This window comes from Melanotaenia boesemani, chromosome 1 (assembly GCF_017639745.1).
Source record: "Melanotaenia boesemani isolate fMelBoe1 chromosome 1, fMelBoe1.pri, whole genome shotgun sequence".
NCBI classification, from domain to species: domain Eukaryota; kingdom Metazoa; phylum Chordata; class Actinopteri; order Atheriniformes; family Melanotaeniidae; genus Melanotaenia; species Melanotaenia boesemani.
Genome location: NC_055682.1, coordinates 26,578,788 through 26,594,956, shown reverse-complemented (window position 1 = coordinate 26,594,956; position 16,169 = coordinate 26,578,788). Strand labels below are relative to the sequence as shown.

Here is a 16,169-nt window from a genome sequence, read left to right as displayed (position 1 = left end):
ACACACATGTAGTAACATGTAATATTGGCAGCTCCAACAGTCTCTCAGTGATGAGATACAGTCTGCATCCTCCCACTCGGCACAGAAGCTACATACCTCTGCTTTTTAAATTCACACAAGGCATCTTTTTTTTTTACATCTAGGTATGTTTGTTAATAGTTTACTATTATTGTAATACTTTTTGCTAATACTTTTTTTTACTAGGTCCTAAATCTTTAATATATATATATATATAATATATTTAGTAGAGAGGACAAAGATGTCAAACAAGTCATAGTATTGTAAAGTAAAATGTATGTTTGTGTGTATGCAACTGGGGGACATGTGTTTTGTGTGTTTCTGTCCTGAGCAGACAAATAAATAGCTGCCTTTTGTTGCCATTGCTTCCCTACCCTACACACATATATCATGCACACACACACACATATAGAACTGCATATCTATACATCAGTGTGACAGGCCACAGCCACCCCATTTGTTGTGCAGGGTGTGAATTTAATACAAGGGGTCCCGCTCTACATATGAATAAGGGTCATTTGGAAAATTGATACATCCATTTCTTATATTTTCCTATTTTAATTCTTTTTGAACCCCTGGGAAACGATCAGCATCTGCAGCTTGTAGGAGAACTGAACATTTACCTTTTCCTGAGTTGTATTCTGCTCGAGTTGTTTGCTTCTAAAACCTTATTTTTTCAGATTTTCAAAGGCAAAAAGCCCTTTTATACTTGAGATATGTAATGGCTTCATCAATCAGTTAAAATGATGTTAATAAGTCATTCACACATTGAATGTTAATGTCCCTCATGGCTCTTCAAACAAGCTTGTAAAAGTGTCTAAACAAGTCATGGTGTGCAATACAGCATCTGTGATGTGTGCAAGTTGGATAATGGTTGAAGTTCAGCAATACTATAGTAATCTTTGTAGATTAGACTTACAACATCATTTCATATCACGATAATTATTCATACTTGAGCACACTATATTCATGTGGAACATGCCTGTGGTGGAGAGGTGTGCAATATTCTATCGTTCATAATAATACCACTATACTTTTTGACACTGGTAGAAAATGTAATATCCCGATTTCACCTATATTACGGCCACTTGAGCAGCAATCCCTCAACAAGGGGTTTTTCTTGTGTTTCTTTTCTTTCCAAAAAACTTTATTAACCAATTGGTAAAAGCAATTGGTGTAGAAAGCATCACATATAGTCAATGTAATGTTAACATGATGATCTGCAAATGTTTTTACTGTGTATTTCGCTTGGAATTGCTTCCATGACACTTATCTTATGTAGTAAACATATGAACCAGGCCAAAACTTTAGATATCTGGCAAATGCAGTATGGCTTGAGCTGCAGCTAACTGTTGGCTGCAAAGAAATTAATATGAGAGCTAAAATTAAATTATTATGTTTCACACATGCAAGTTATTTATATATATATATATATATATATATATATATATATATATATATATGTGTGTGTGTATATATATATATATAAGACTTAATGCCAAGCGAACACACATTGCGTCAAAGAACGTGTAGATGGGAGTAGTAGGATGTAGAAAGCTGTAGATGGGAGCAGAAAATATTGATATATACACGTGCTTCTCTCATTTGATTTCCTCAGATTCTGAGTAAAATATAAAAGATGGCTCAGTGCTGCAGCTAATTATAGAAGATGGAGGACTGAAGTTTCAACAACACTTCTATTTATTCATCTCATCTCATGACCTGTCTTATTCATATGAACAGTTGATCATATTTCAAATTAACCCGCCACTGCTGTGCTTTTCTGTAAATATGATTGCAGCAGTTCATACTTGTGCCATGTTGAAAGAGATATATTACATGTTTGTAGACATAGTAAACAAGATGACAAAATGTTTTAAGAAAAAACAGAGGGGTTTATGAAAAGCAAGAGAGTTTAAGAGAGTTTAAGTATATCTTCAACCAACCCATCAAATCATTAGCACAATTCAAGCCAATTACACTATATTTCTAATCTGTTTATATTTATTTTGCTAAGAAAGCTAGCTCACAGGAGAAAGGTGAGGATAAAGTGGTAAGGGTGGAGTAGGGAGGAGGACATTGTGTGTGTGTGTGCGTGTGTGTGAATGTGAATGTTGTAGTTTACCCCTCAGGGCAAGATCTGCCTCAAATTAGCTTTGTCGCCCTGGGAGACAGAAAGGTTGAGATGAAGAGCAAGTGAGGAAGCAAGGAAGGGTGTGTGTGATGCAGAGAGAGTGGAAAACGAGAGGCCAGAGGGTCAGTAAACCAACTCAGAGCTGAGCGCTTGCCTTGCATGTTCTTTTAAACACATATGATTATGTGAATTCTCTGACATGCAATTCTGTCAGCGAGGAATATTTAATTTTCTCATCCACCACCATGAGGAGGAGACGAGGAAGCAGGAGAAGTAAATAAACAAACAGGGAATGAACTGATGGAAGGAACAAACACAGGGCACCCATCCACCAATATGTAGCAGCTAATTTCTGGAGTAAGGCAATTAAAAGGCCTGATTATATTATGAGAACTACCCCTCTGGCAATGGCTGGCTGTCCATTTTTAATGAGGTCATAATGATGCGTCAGCTGAAGACCAAAAGGTCAAGGGGGCAGGACGTAAACTTGCCAAAAGAGGGGAGGGAGTATGAAAGAATAAGGATTAAAATAAACTTAAATAAATAAATATTAATAAAAATAAAAGTAAAAAAATAACAAAACTGGAGAGGATTGACAGAGTTTTAATAATTGTATTTTTAATCATATCTTACCTTTACAAATGGTAAAATATGACCTTCATGATGCATTCAGCATCAGCAGTAATCTGTAGAAGGTTTTGACAGTGTCACACAATACACGACCCAGCTGTATTCAAAGAGCATATATATAGTACATATGCTCAAACTGACACATTTGCTCACATCCAGCAGCAGCGGTGATGAAGACAGGTCTGATGAATCAGATGAATAGGCAGAATGTCTTAAATTCAAAACCTCCATCTCTATAAGGTCATAAACGGCCAGCTGGATTCAGATGGTACGCATCTAGTGGGACAAGTTCTCGAACTGCAAATATAAACCTTGGCAAGATGCCTCACACACACACACACCTATGCACACACACATTAACACCTCATGCCAGCTTTGGCCATGCTCCCCACGGCCTCTAAGACCTAATGAGTGAGATTGGGTGGAAGGCCCCAGCCTGTGTGAGTGTTGCAGCTTGTGTGTGTGTGTGCACGTGTATACAGCTGGTATTGTGCGTCATAATTCTCCTTACAGCTCAGCGATCTTGAATGCTGCTATCTAGTCTCATTGCTTCACACACATGCAGTCATACACACTCCATTTAAGACAGCCAGTGGACGCACATGTTCTCCTGCAACACACATCAAGACTGATTCACTAAAAGAGATGAAATGACGAGGAATGAGCAGTTTGAGGGTCATTAGAAAGATGATAATAAAATGTGTGGAGAAGCAAAAGGAAAAGTGAAAGTAGAGGAGAAGAGAATAAGTGATGGAGAGAAGGGAGGAGATGAGAGCAGAGGAGAAACAAAGGAGGGGAGCGCCAGACAACTGGTGGCGTCTGGTGTTCCCCCCCATGGGAGACTTGTAGCTAAATCTGGCCCTGTAGCGTCTGTCCTGCGCAAGTGTATGTGAGTGTGCGACTGGCATCTGGTTGCATCCCTGCTAGAAGCAAGCGATAATGGAAACGGAGTGATGAGAGATCAGCCTAAGTGGTCCGTTCTCTTTCACAAATACTGTCTATCTGAGGAGAGGAGAGGAGAGGAGAGGAGAGGAGAGGAGAGGAGAGGAGCTGCGTTTAGACAGATTCAACAACACTGAAGGTAAGAGGAACGGATCAGGTGCATTAAAGTTGTACTTAAGGAGCTTGAGAATAGAGTTTTTTCTAAAAAGAACACACAATTTAATTAGGTATAAGTGTGTAATATGAGCCTTAAAAGGAAAAATATGTGCATCCTTCTGAAGGACCTTATTTGATGTCATACACTCACAAATTCACACACGAGTGACAGCCACCTGCCCACTGCCTCAGGCAGTGCTGTTCAGATCTGCTCTGGTCTAAGCAAGCATCACTGCATGACACTACAGTCTCTCAAAACCTCCTCTTTACCTCTCACAGTCTCGTTATTTTTCTTCTCCAGCGTTTGATTTAGTTACATCCTGATGATTGTAGTACATTTCACACTTTCCTGGTTTCTCTTTAAATGCAAAAAAATATGAACTTTGTGAGAGATATATTGTGTGTTATTTTTTCTATGATATTTCTCTACATGGCAATTACTTTCACTCAAACATTGACACTCCAACAATTAACGCAGTTCTCTCAGTTTTAGCTCTTAAGACTCACACAGTTTTTCACATTTAAAAGAAAACTTGCTTTTGGCTGCTTTTTTAGGGCCAAGTGGGAAGGTGGAGATCTACATGTTAATGTGTCAATACATTCATGTCTTCACCATATGAGCAACACAAGTATTACACACAGAAGCACACATTGGATTTAAATGGGTCTGTTGTCTTGTCCAATCTCTTCAGCCATCAGTTCATAAACCCACAGGAAAACCTTTAATGCTATTATACCAACACAGTGGTTTAACACACACAAATACACACTTGCTGGAATGTGGTGTGTAAAAATAAAGGTAAAAATAAATAAATAAATACTTGAAAAAGAATAAAGGTGGATTTGCCATTTTTTATATCTGTCATGTGATCAACTAAATCCATATATTCTATTTATCTATCTACTCTTTGCACTCCACCCCACGACTCTCCCTCTTCTTAATTTCCTCATTCCCTTATCATTTCATTGACTATCTAAAATCAATTTGTTTTGTGATTTCCTTCCATCCTCTTCTCTCTCCCCCCTTCTTTCTCCTGCATGCGCACTCAGGTGTCAAAGGCATTTCACTTGCAATCCTTCAGCTGTTCAAGAGCACGTAGGAACACACATGCTGACAAAGAGTGATGCCAATGCAGCGTAAAAATCCATCCTGATGTGATCAGTTCAGATCGCACTATTGACAGACAGCAATATTCCCACGATAGAAATGATTCACCTTCATCACTGTCACAGAGCCTGGAGGAGGGGTGGGGGCGCACTGGTGCATGTATGTGAGTACAACCGTGTACAGCATGAGACAAAAACAGAGTAAAAATAATGAAAAGAAGTGTTAAAAAGTTACAAAGCAAAGTAATAAAGTGCAAAATTATTAGATGTTAGATGTGAGTGAGGAGACAGCGTAGCATTAGGTTTGCTGCTACTGGACATACTTCTTTCACAGATTCCTGTTTTCCCTTTGTTCCTGACTAATTTTCCTTTATTAACTCTACCAAGTTGGAGTTTATGTTTTTGGCGATGTACAATTGTCTGTCTGTCTGTTAGCAACATAACTCAAAAAGTTATGGATGGATTTTGATAAAATTTTCAGAAATAAAGGCATAAGGAGCCAGTGGTTATACTTTGGTGTGATCACTGTCTGGATTCAGGAATTGTTTTAAGGATTCTTTACTACTGGGCGATAATAAATAATTTTGCCATTACAGTCTGTAACTCATCAGATAATGCCCAGAATCACTGGCTAATATATATATATATATATATATATATATATATATATATATATATATCGACAATCATGTTGATATTTTGGATCTGGTTATCCACAGGGTTAAAAGTATAGTAAAGTACTGGATGTCTGGGGTTTTCTCAGTGACCCGATGGCTTGGTGGAGGTCTGCACTCTCTCTGAGTGCTTGTAGTTAGTTCTTTTTTTTATATACCTTTTTTCTCTCATTTAATTTTTTCTAAATTCTTCTCTCCTTTTTTGTTTATCCAGTCTTTTCTTTGTCCATAATTTATTCTGCTTTTCCCCATCTTATTTTCACAATTTATCAACTTTTCCTCTATTTTTCTCTTAATATATTTTTATCTTTTATACTGTTATTATTTTTTTGTGTATTTTTTATACTCATTCTATGATCCATCATGTTTCCCTCACATTTTCTTCTTCCTCCTAAAACACTGTATTTTTTCCTGATCCGTACATTGATGTCCCCGCCCCCTTTTTCCTCTCCTTTTCTTTTACTCTTGCCCATTCTTTATGGTTTGAAGGCTCATTTGTTAAGAGAAGGTAACACACTCTCCCACTAGCTTCTTCCAGTCTCTTTTTGTGGGCTTTGGAAATATAATTTTCAATTTTTAATTTGATTCATTTAGATTTGATCATTAATCAGTGCCGAGAGAGAGTTAATTTGGTGGAAAATAGATGAGGTAGTTAGAAACGACTCTTTATTAAGTGAGCTCAACATCTTTTAGGTGTATGGGTGAGAGAAAGAAGAATTCAGGGTCTGTGTGTGAGAAAAATCCCTAGATGTAGCAGAAGTTGTGAGGAAGTGAGTGTCTGAAGTTTGTGTTAGTTTTTGTTTGTACAACTTGTATATTAAAAATAAGTTATTATTATTAAACATCTTCTTATTTGCTTTGTGCCACTCCAATTATTCAAATCAAATATTTTAATTAGAATGAATCTCACAAGCAGAATCTGAATCAAACTTAATTGTAATTTTCTCTGTAACCATAATGTTGCACAGCCAAAAAAAAATCTTTTTTTTTTTTTTTTTTTTTGCCAGAAGAACACACATAAAAAAAAAATAGAACCACAATCATTTTATTGTAAGTAGAAGTTGCACAAACATTCCTGAGTCAGAAAAAGAGCAGAGGTGGCATGAGGTCCAGATTACGGTTTTAGAGTTCAGTTTCTTGACTATGTGGCGGAAAGCTGCTGAAGCATTCGGGTGGTCCTGCATGTAATGTCCCTGAAGCTTTTGCCTAATGAAAGCAATACAAAAGCTCTGTAAAGAGGATGTGAGGGGATCCTCACAATCTTTGGTGCCCTGTTTCGATAGCAACTCTGAAATAGATGGTGGACAGAGGGCAGGGAGACATGATTTTTTTCAGCTGTAGCTAGAGCACCATGTATCCATAGAGTATTGTGAGGATGCTTGTGGGGAGTGATAATTGTAAAATGTATTGTAAAAGTTTTCTCAGGAAGAGCAGCCTCTGCTGGGCCCTTTTCACCACTACAGAGGTGTTCTTTGACCATGAAAGGTCATCTGAGATCAGTACTTCTAAGAGCTTGATGATCTTCACTCTCCAACACACAGTTACTAATGCTGACAAATGGGTGTTCAGGTCATCGCTTCTGAAAGTTGATGATCATATCTTTTGTTTTGTTCACACTGAGTACCAGATTGTTGACCCTGCAGACTATAAGTTGTTTGACATCCTCCCTATACATTGTTTTATCATCTTTGGCTATCAGTCCAAGTATTGTAGTGTCATCTGCAAACTTGATGAACAGGTTCTTCTTATGCCTGGAAGCACAGTCATGTGTCAGCAAAGTAAACAGTAATGTACTGAGCACACAGCCCTGAGGTGAATCTGTATTCAGCATCAGGGAATAGGAGATGTTCTAGGAACTTCTAGGAATTTCATCTCACAAAGACATTTAGTAGTAAAGACAAAACTTTTTTCCAACATCCTCAAATAAAAGACGATAAACCCCTCTTGTTAACAAGAAGAAGCAGTAGAATTACTAAAATTTAGCAAAAAACAGCAGAACAACAAATATTTCTGACATGACACAATAGCTAGAGGTTAAGGATTGTAACAACTAAAATGGGTTATTGTTTCCCCTCCATATGGCTTTCTGTTCATTTATCAGCCTCTAGAACTTAACGTTTATTAGAAGCCTAAATTTTTTAAGTATGCTTACAATTTCAATCTGATTGATAGCATGATAGAAAGCCTAATGGTGAGAGGACAACACTATCTAAAAGCACATAAACACACATAGTCTAGTTACTGACGAGGAAGATTTGAACTACAGGCAAATGGCCTTAGTTTCCAACACCTGCATTGCTTCAGTTAAACTGCTCCCATAAGTACCATTACAGTCACTGCAGTTGTCTTTTATTTTCATATCCTGCTGCCTTCTTAATTTACTAGCCAGGCTGGTAGTGCCACTGCCATATTTTATGGCGCCTTGCCTGTTTTGTTCACTGCAGAGTACCTTTCTACACATCAAGGTAAGTTTGCAATTGGACTGGGCAGGAGGTGGAAGTGTGTTAGAAATACACACTCGTTCACAAATGATGCTGCTGAACAAAAACATGGTGAAAACGAAAGACTCTTTAAAAAGTCACATTTTAGCAATTTCTCGCTGAATTTAATGTCATTTGGTTGTTTGGAATACCGCTGCACTGACCCCTGGATCTGTAACCACTGACCTTAACCTTCATGTGTTTGAGGTCTGTTCATTTTCCTCTATTCAGTTTTTACATTTCTCTCCATCCTCCACTAGTTTTGTGTCTCTCTGTTTCTACTTTGCTACTTTTTTTTCTCCCTTTTTCTGACCAGCCACTGACCCAGGGACTGTCTAAGCAACCTGCTTGTCGGAGTTTACACAAACACAACATGGGGGTGTGGGTTAGAGAAACATAGACATTGTGTAAGTGTCTATGTGACAGAAAAAGGAAAGAATAGTGTGTGAATGGGTTTGTACCTCCTGGTGTTAAGAGTCTCTTGACCGTTTGCTGACACTGGCCCCCCCACCATACCTGGACTGTCAGTCCTTCTGTCCCCCCATCGCAATCTCATGCACTTGTACGTACACACAAACAAACAGATGTGCATCATGTTGGGTTCAGTGAGTTGGCAATGATTAAGCTGGCATGAGTTTTCCTAATATCCATAGAAAGAAATATACATTTTTTTTTACAACATGGCAGTGTGAGATGTCTGAATTTTGAGTGATCAAACGTACAAAACAAACAAAAAAAAAGATAAAAAAAAAAACATGCCAATTTACAACTACAGTCTAATGCACATACATCTTCTCAGACATTTTTTCCTTTTTGTTGCCAATACAAGTCTTTGTGTTAAATCTCCTAGGTGTGTTGTCTTTAATGCTGTCAGCACATTTTTCAGAGGATTTAAATGTCTGTGTGAGCAAATCTCTTTCTTGCTTTCACTCTTATTGCTCTCCACCTCTTCTTCTCTTTCTCTTCCTGTGCTTGTAGATTTAAAACAAATCCTCAGTTTGAAATGGAATTTGCATCAGTCTTTCAAATCAGTCGTGCTGTGTGAATATAAAACACTTTACAGGCATTATTTGTATTTGCTTTATTAGTCTTGATGAAAAGGTTTGGGATCAGGGAATGAGCACAATTATTTGCAGTAACTGTATTTTACATGGTTTAATTAAAATATTGTAAACCCACATACCTACCGTACCATTTCATGAAAAGTTAATAAATTTTTTATACAAAAAGTCAAATTTTAGTGTAAAGGTGTGAGAGAGACACGTCTTAGACCTCACCCTGTATCCATTGTGCAAAAGCCTTTTCATACATCCTTCTTAAGTTATTGATTTTACAGGTCAGTTGTACATATCATGAATCATTTGTAAGCAGTTTAAGCCCTCTTCTCAATTCTTTTCCACTCCTATCTTTTCCACTCCTCTCCTCCTGCAAGTTACACGACACCTCTCTCTTCCTTATCCACCTTTAAGTGGTAACCACGGTAACATCCAATCCCCTGAGAGATTGGCCTAATTCAATTAGGACTCCTTTGTATCAATTAATTAACGAGACAGAGCAGGAGACAGCAATAGGGGGATCAAGATTGGGCGCGAGACAGTATAGAGTCAGAAAACCAGAGGGATAAAGTGAGAAAGAGCTGTTTTACACCAATACTGCCTCTGTAAATAAGTAATTTTAGTAGAATAAAAGAAGCAACAATTACTGTAAAAGTTAATAAGTGAGCATATTAATAAATGTGCTCACAGAGGCCCATTTTGTCACATTCCTTTAACACTTCTTGTCTTTCTGATTTGCTTTTCCCTCATATTGCATGTTGTATTGAGTCATGCGTTTGTCATTTCTTACAGGAGTTCGCCTGGACAGGGTTCGTGGTGGAAGACAGAAATATAAACGTCGGATAGATGCCGACAACAGCCCGTACCTGAATCCACAGCTGGCTCTGCCTCCCAAGAAGCCATGTAAGAAAACACACACACATACACACGCATTAAAAAGATGTGACTGTAGCACTATTCTCTGAGGTTGTTTCTCAGGAACAGGAATGGCTCATTGTAGATTGTGCTCTACAAATTGATATGAAATCGCACTTGACATTGTGTGTGGAAGAAATAGCAAAGCTCTAAAGACTGGGCAGCACCTAATGATTATTCTGCATAAAATGTTCAAATTCAAGTCTATTCAGTCACTCTTTGAAGACTATTTACAAAAAAGACTATTTCCATCAGTTTTCATCTTAATGATAACAGTTGGACAGTAAAAACATCGAACAAAAACAAACTCAGACACACAAGCAGACCCAGGGTAGTGGGAAGCCCATCTGTTTGGGACCATGTTTATCTCCCTGTTTCTACTGCTACCAGTTTGGGATCATAACATTTTATGTGTGTAATATTTCTCCATAAAGACATTCATTTAGCTCCGGCTGGATTGGCTGCTATTTTTTAAAGAATAAAACCACAGCCAAAGCTTGATGATCGAAAATTAACAAGAAATGGTGCGAGGCAGAGGGACAAAGAGACAGGTAGAGACAAGGAGAGACTCAACCTAAATGAGAGTGTGGCTGTGAGAAAGAAAAAGAGAGGAGAGGGGAAGAGAGGGAGACCAGCCACAACCCTAATCCGGATTAAATCCAATCTGGCAACCACATCAAACTAGAGTTAGCTCTCTAGCTAACCGTCTGCTTGCACATAAAACACATACTCACGCGCACACACACACACTGTGCAGATTGAGCAGTGTTTAGCAGCTTGGTCCCCAAAGCCCATTTTGCTTAAAGCTGGAGCATATTCTGCTCGAGGCCAATATGCTGAATGGCTGCACGGCAGCTTACTGGGACTTTTGCACCACTAATCATTGAAATGATGGGATAATGTGAACATGTATACACTATGTATGTGTTGGCATACACATTGCATGTGTGTGCTCTAGTTAACTGAACATCTTCACTAGCAAGCTATTCTGTAAATCAGTATTTTGTAATCTGATTAAATTATATTTAACTCTAAAATCCTGTTGTTATTATAGTCTTTGTCATGTTTTTGAAGAGTAGGCCAATTATTTATTTTCTATTTTTTCTGTTAAACCTCTATGAGCACATGTCTGCCTGAAAAATAAACCTACATTTCTTTCTTCCTCACACAGTCAATACACACACAAGATCTTTCTGTCCCTCTGTCTCTCTCAGACACACTCACACAGCCTATCTGTCTGTAGCCCAATCCCTAGCCTCGGCGTCCCCATTGATTGTGTGCAAACAGAACAATAGCCCAGGGTTTGGAAATGGGCTTCCATTGATTCTAATTAGGGAAACATTAAATAAGATTTACCCAGATAGTGCAGTGTGACTTGGATTGGTGGGGCTCAAATGACCCTGGAGCTGCAAAATGTGTGTGTATGTTTGAGGATGTATACAAATATATACACACACGCACAAACACACTTTTGTGCATGTGGATGTAAGAGAATTGGGGGTGGTGGACAGTGTTAGATCAATACACACCTCATCCTCACAACTCTGTTTCAATCTCTCTTGCTGTTTATCTCTATCTAACTGTCGCTCTCTGGACTCTTCCTGTCTGTCTTTTACAATCTGTCCATGGCTCTATTTCCACCTGTCTGTCTTCTCCTCATAATCTCTCCTTCTCTTTTGCAATCATTTACTCTGCTCTTGTTCCTCTATCCTCCGTCAAAATTCCCATGCTTGATTAGTCTCTGGATTAATTTGGAAGCAGGATATCGGCCTGTTACTAATGGGCCATAGAGGTCTCATCACCACATGTCCATATTACCAGCTGAGCTGTTTAGCTTTTAGTGTTTATCTTTCCCTTCTGTCCCTATCAGTGATGCTTCTTAGGGCTGTGATAGTATGGATGACAATTTGGACAACTTGGATCACTGGCAGTAATTGCCTTTAATCACACAATGGAACAGCTCCCATTTGGAAACCTTTCAATAAAAGTTTTGCTCTTTTATCACATGTGTTTTCATGCTAGATCCTGCCAAATAACAACTAAATACGCAGTTTATAAAATGGCGTTATAGTGTGAAACTCATTCTATTTGTTTGTTTTTTTTATTATTTTTTTTTTAAAGTAATGGTACTAATAGTTTTAGAGGTGTACAAAACATTTGTGAATTATGTGATTTCATGCAACGTGCCACTGATTCTCATGCCAAACCCTTTTTTTTTTTTGCTATAAGAAGAAATGTCGTTTAATGGATGTAATCAGCAGGAGCTGTTATTTAAGAATTTATATATGATCTTTCACATTTTTGCACCAGTTTGGTGTGGAACAGCTTGTAGTCTAACAAGGCAAAAATTCACCATCTCTCTGTCTCTGTGTCTTTCTCCTTGTCTGGTGGTCATGTCAGTTGCCTTTGGCTGCCTTGCAGATAACAAAATCGTCTCTCACCTGCTGGTGGCTGAGCCAGAGAAGATTTATGCCATGCCTGACCCAACAGTACCGGACAGCGACATTAAGGCCCTGACTACGTTGTGTGACCTGGCAGACAGAGAACTGGTGGTCAACATCGGCTGGGCCAAACACATCCCAGGTAAGAAACAAAACATACTTTCACATTCATACAGTGATGCAAATACATGGCATATACATACACAGCTTCTTTCTTCCTTTTTTTTCAATCCCACTGTATAATCCCAACCACACACAAAGCTGTAATGATTGATACGCAGACAGACAAACGGACAGATGTTTCACAATTTGGCACATCTGTGCCTCACAACAGAGAAGAAAAGAACTGTATCTAATCCTCTTAAACTTACCCCTTTTCTCTCTTAATCTGATCATCATTGGATCTACACTGTAAGATCACAAAAATTAATATATCTGCACAGCCAAAAATGAGGATATTAGAAAAAACGAGAAAAGCTTCTAAGCATTGACACTGAAATAAGAAACAGCAGGACTTATAAGAAAGAAAGAATTGAAAAGTATAATCTGGTTTAAGTCTTAGTGAGGGAGCCTGCTGTGACAGCAGAGAGGAGGGAAGAGCAGCGTCTTAGATTAACACAGATTAGGAGAAAGATCAATCCCATTGTCAACTGAAAATATGGTTATAGAATAGAATAGAATAGAATAGAATAGAATAGAATAGAATAGAATAAGTTGTTGTTACCTCTGCTCAAGCAGAACAATACAGGGGAAACACCAGATTAGAGACATAGCTTCAGTCACTAGTGTTTGATAACAGCCTATGAATGATACGAAAATGATAATGTGAGAAGGACAAAAACAGCATGAAGAGAGCAAGTGAGATAGAAATACACATTGCCTCTCGTAAGTGTATTGATCCACTTTCTGCTGTATGGACAATAAGCAGACATCTATATTGATCCTTATACTAAGAATAACATTGAGAATTTGTTTTTCTATTTTTAAAAACAGATGCAGCATCAATCCTATGCCATCCTTTCTTTACATTTTCCTTTGTAATCCTCCTGTGACCCATCCCTTTTCTCTCTCTGCTTCCTTCCTTACCTCTGAGCCTCCCTTATGTACAAGTAGTTTACATACACAGAAATCCCAAAGTCAGATCCAAATGAACACACAGGCCTTTATGTGATGTATATTTAATGTATTTAGGTATTGAACTTGCCATTTCCTGTGCCTACAATTTTTACAAGTAAGTGAACCAAGTTAGCCAGGCTATCTGCTGGGTGTAGTGTGTGTGCGATTGTGTGTCTGAGTGTGCGTGTGTCCGTGTGTGTAGGTTTGTGTATAAAGGGAGCGAAGCGCAACGATTGCTTGGAGGAGGAGAGAAGATGGTGTGATTAGATGAACGAGGAAGGCAATCCACTGCTCAGAGAGAAAGATAGAACTCTTCATCTTCCAAGTGTGTGTGTATGTGTGTGTGTGTGATGTGAACACCTTATGAAATCCTCACTGTTTACAGCACTGAACACTGATCTAATACTCACCCTCACACCAGACACACACACACACACACACATACACACACATAGATGTCATCACACAAAGGGATCTAATGTTCACTCATAAAGGAAGGGATTGTCAGAAAGAAATACGCCTCCTCAACGTTCTTTATCAGCTCCCGACACACACATGTGCACACATACCATGAACAGAGGATAGACCTGTTAACCTGTTTGCAGCCATCTTGTTTCACATCTAGTTGTCTGTGTGTGTGTGTGTGTGTGTGTGTGTGTGTGTGTGTGTGTGTGTGTGTGTGTGTGTGTGTGTGTGTGTGTGTGTGCATGTGTGCATGCATGCAAGAGATGCCTGAGCACACACATGCACAAGTCTTTGCTCGCCATGGTACAGTAATTTTTTTTAATCAAATTGATGGAGAGAGACAGAGAGACACAGAGAAAAAAGACAGGGGTAGAGAGAAGGGAGGTGAAGCCAATTTATGTTTCATGATATGGCTGTGCAGTGCTACACTCACACACACACGCACACACGCGCGGATTTGCGATACACGCACACAAAGGCTGCTAACAGTGGTAACAACGTGTCAAGGCGAGCACCAGGCAGCTAATTTGAAGTCATTAGATGTCTGCCGTACTGGCAACAATTTGTTACGCTCTCACACGCACAAACACACACACAAAAAAACACATCACATACACACAGCGAGTTAAGAGCCGTCTGTGGATAGCGAGGAGCCTAAATTGTAAACTAATTTAAACATCACTCAGTGTTAGAGAGGCTGCCTGCAAGACAGGCCCCCGGATAACAAGGCGTGAGTACGTGTGTGTCTGTGTGTGTGTTCTTAGTCATGTTTGACACAGAGTTGCCCAACCTAAGAGACATTTGACAACACACACACACACACACACACCCACATGCACGCATATATCTCTGTGATTGGTTCTTTTATTCTTAGACTTGCATATGTGTGCACGTTCATTTCCATACTGATGTGGCCTTATGCAAACATTTGATATGTCTTTAGGAGAGGAAAATGAGGTTTCAGCGATAGTGTGTGCCTCTTGTCTTCCTGTAAGGAATTGTACATGTGTACCACACACACCCACATGGGTGTCAAAAGAAATCCATGCAAATACAAAAACACAGATGAGTAAAAGAAGCCTTTTGCTGATTCAAACTGTGGGTGAAGTCCACATGTACACACCTGTTCACACACAATATGTATGAACAGTAGGCCGTCACACTCTGGAAGCTGTGGTTATGTGGAACTATCAGAAGTTATTATTCAGAAGGCATGAAAGGCTCTACCGTCCAATAATATGGATTAGTGAAGAGAAGATCTCATTTTAATAGCTCTCAAAGAGACAACTCCAGATGCATATTAGGCTGCATGTCATAGTGAAGTGTGTGTGTGAGGACCAAAGAGCAGTCAGGTGAGAAGAGGAGGAGGAGAACAGCAAATATTTGAACAGTAGAGAATGAGAGAGTGAATTAAAAAAAGAAAGGCCATTCAAAATGAGCCATTTATCTGTCAGTAGAATTAGTCTTTTCATCCTCTCTTTCTCTCTCCCCCCATAATAACTAAATGACTACCAGGCAGTCATACTAGCAGCTCTTATCTAGACTCACGGACACAAAAGAGAAAGACAGACAGGCGAGCACTTGACTTGACGAAAGAGCACGGAACGAACAAATGAACGAATCAACGAGTAAGAGCCAGAACCTATAACGCAGCCTATTTTACCAGAACCAGGGGCCTTGCCATTAGTGCTTTTTCTATACAACCCCCTCCCATTTTCTTTCTTATTCAAGACAGAAATTACTCTTGGGCCACCCCTCCACTTCCCATCCACCATTCTCTTGCTTCACTATCTTGTCTTACTTGCTCTTTCTTTTCTTATAGTCTTTCTCTCTCGCTGTCCCTCTCTCCCCTTTCAATTTTGACACTCAGGATAAGCAGTCTATGTGTCGGCAGTTACGCAGCACGATTGACTTGTAAAGATGGGGGATGGGAGGTGGAAGGGTGTTGCCGTAGGTCCATTTATTTAATCGGTCTCTGTGGAGATATGGAAGAAGTGATGTGGGTGATGGGATAACAGGTGATGAAGGAAGTCCAC

General features: G+C 39.1%; 1 protein-coding gene across 3 annotated transcripts in view; it reads left to right on the top strand.

Annotated features, from left to right (window-relative positions):
• esrrga (estrogen-related receptor gamma a) overlaps window positions 1-16,169 on the top strand; it is a 71,143-nt gene that overhangs the window by 28,832 nt on the left and 26,142 nt on the right. For 2 of the 3 annotated variants that reach the window (XM_041992914.1, XM_041992931.1), the window contains exons 5-6: window positions 9,989-10,099; window positions 12,512-12,694. In XM_041992914.1, the coding sequence (XP_041848848.1) occupies window positions 9,989-10,099; window positions 12,512-12,694 (294 nt within the window). The remainder of the gene's footprint in view (window positions 1-9,988; window positions 10,100-12,511; window positions 12,695-16,169) is intronic. The other variant, XM_041992921.1, reaches the window with a different exon arrangement.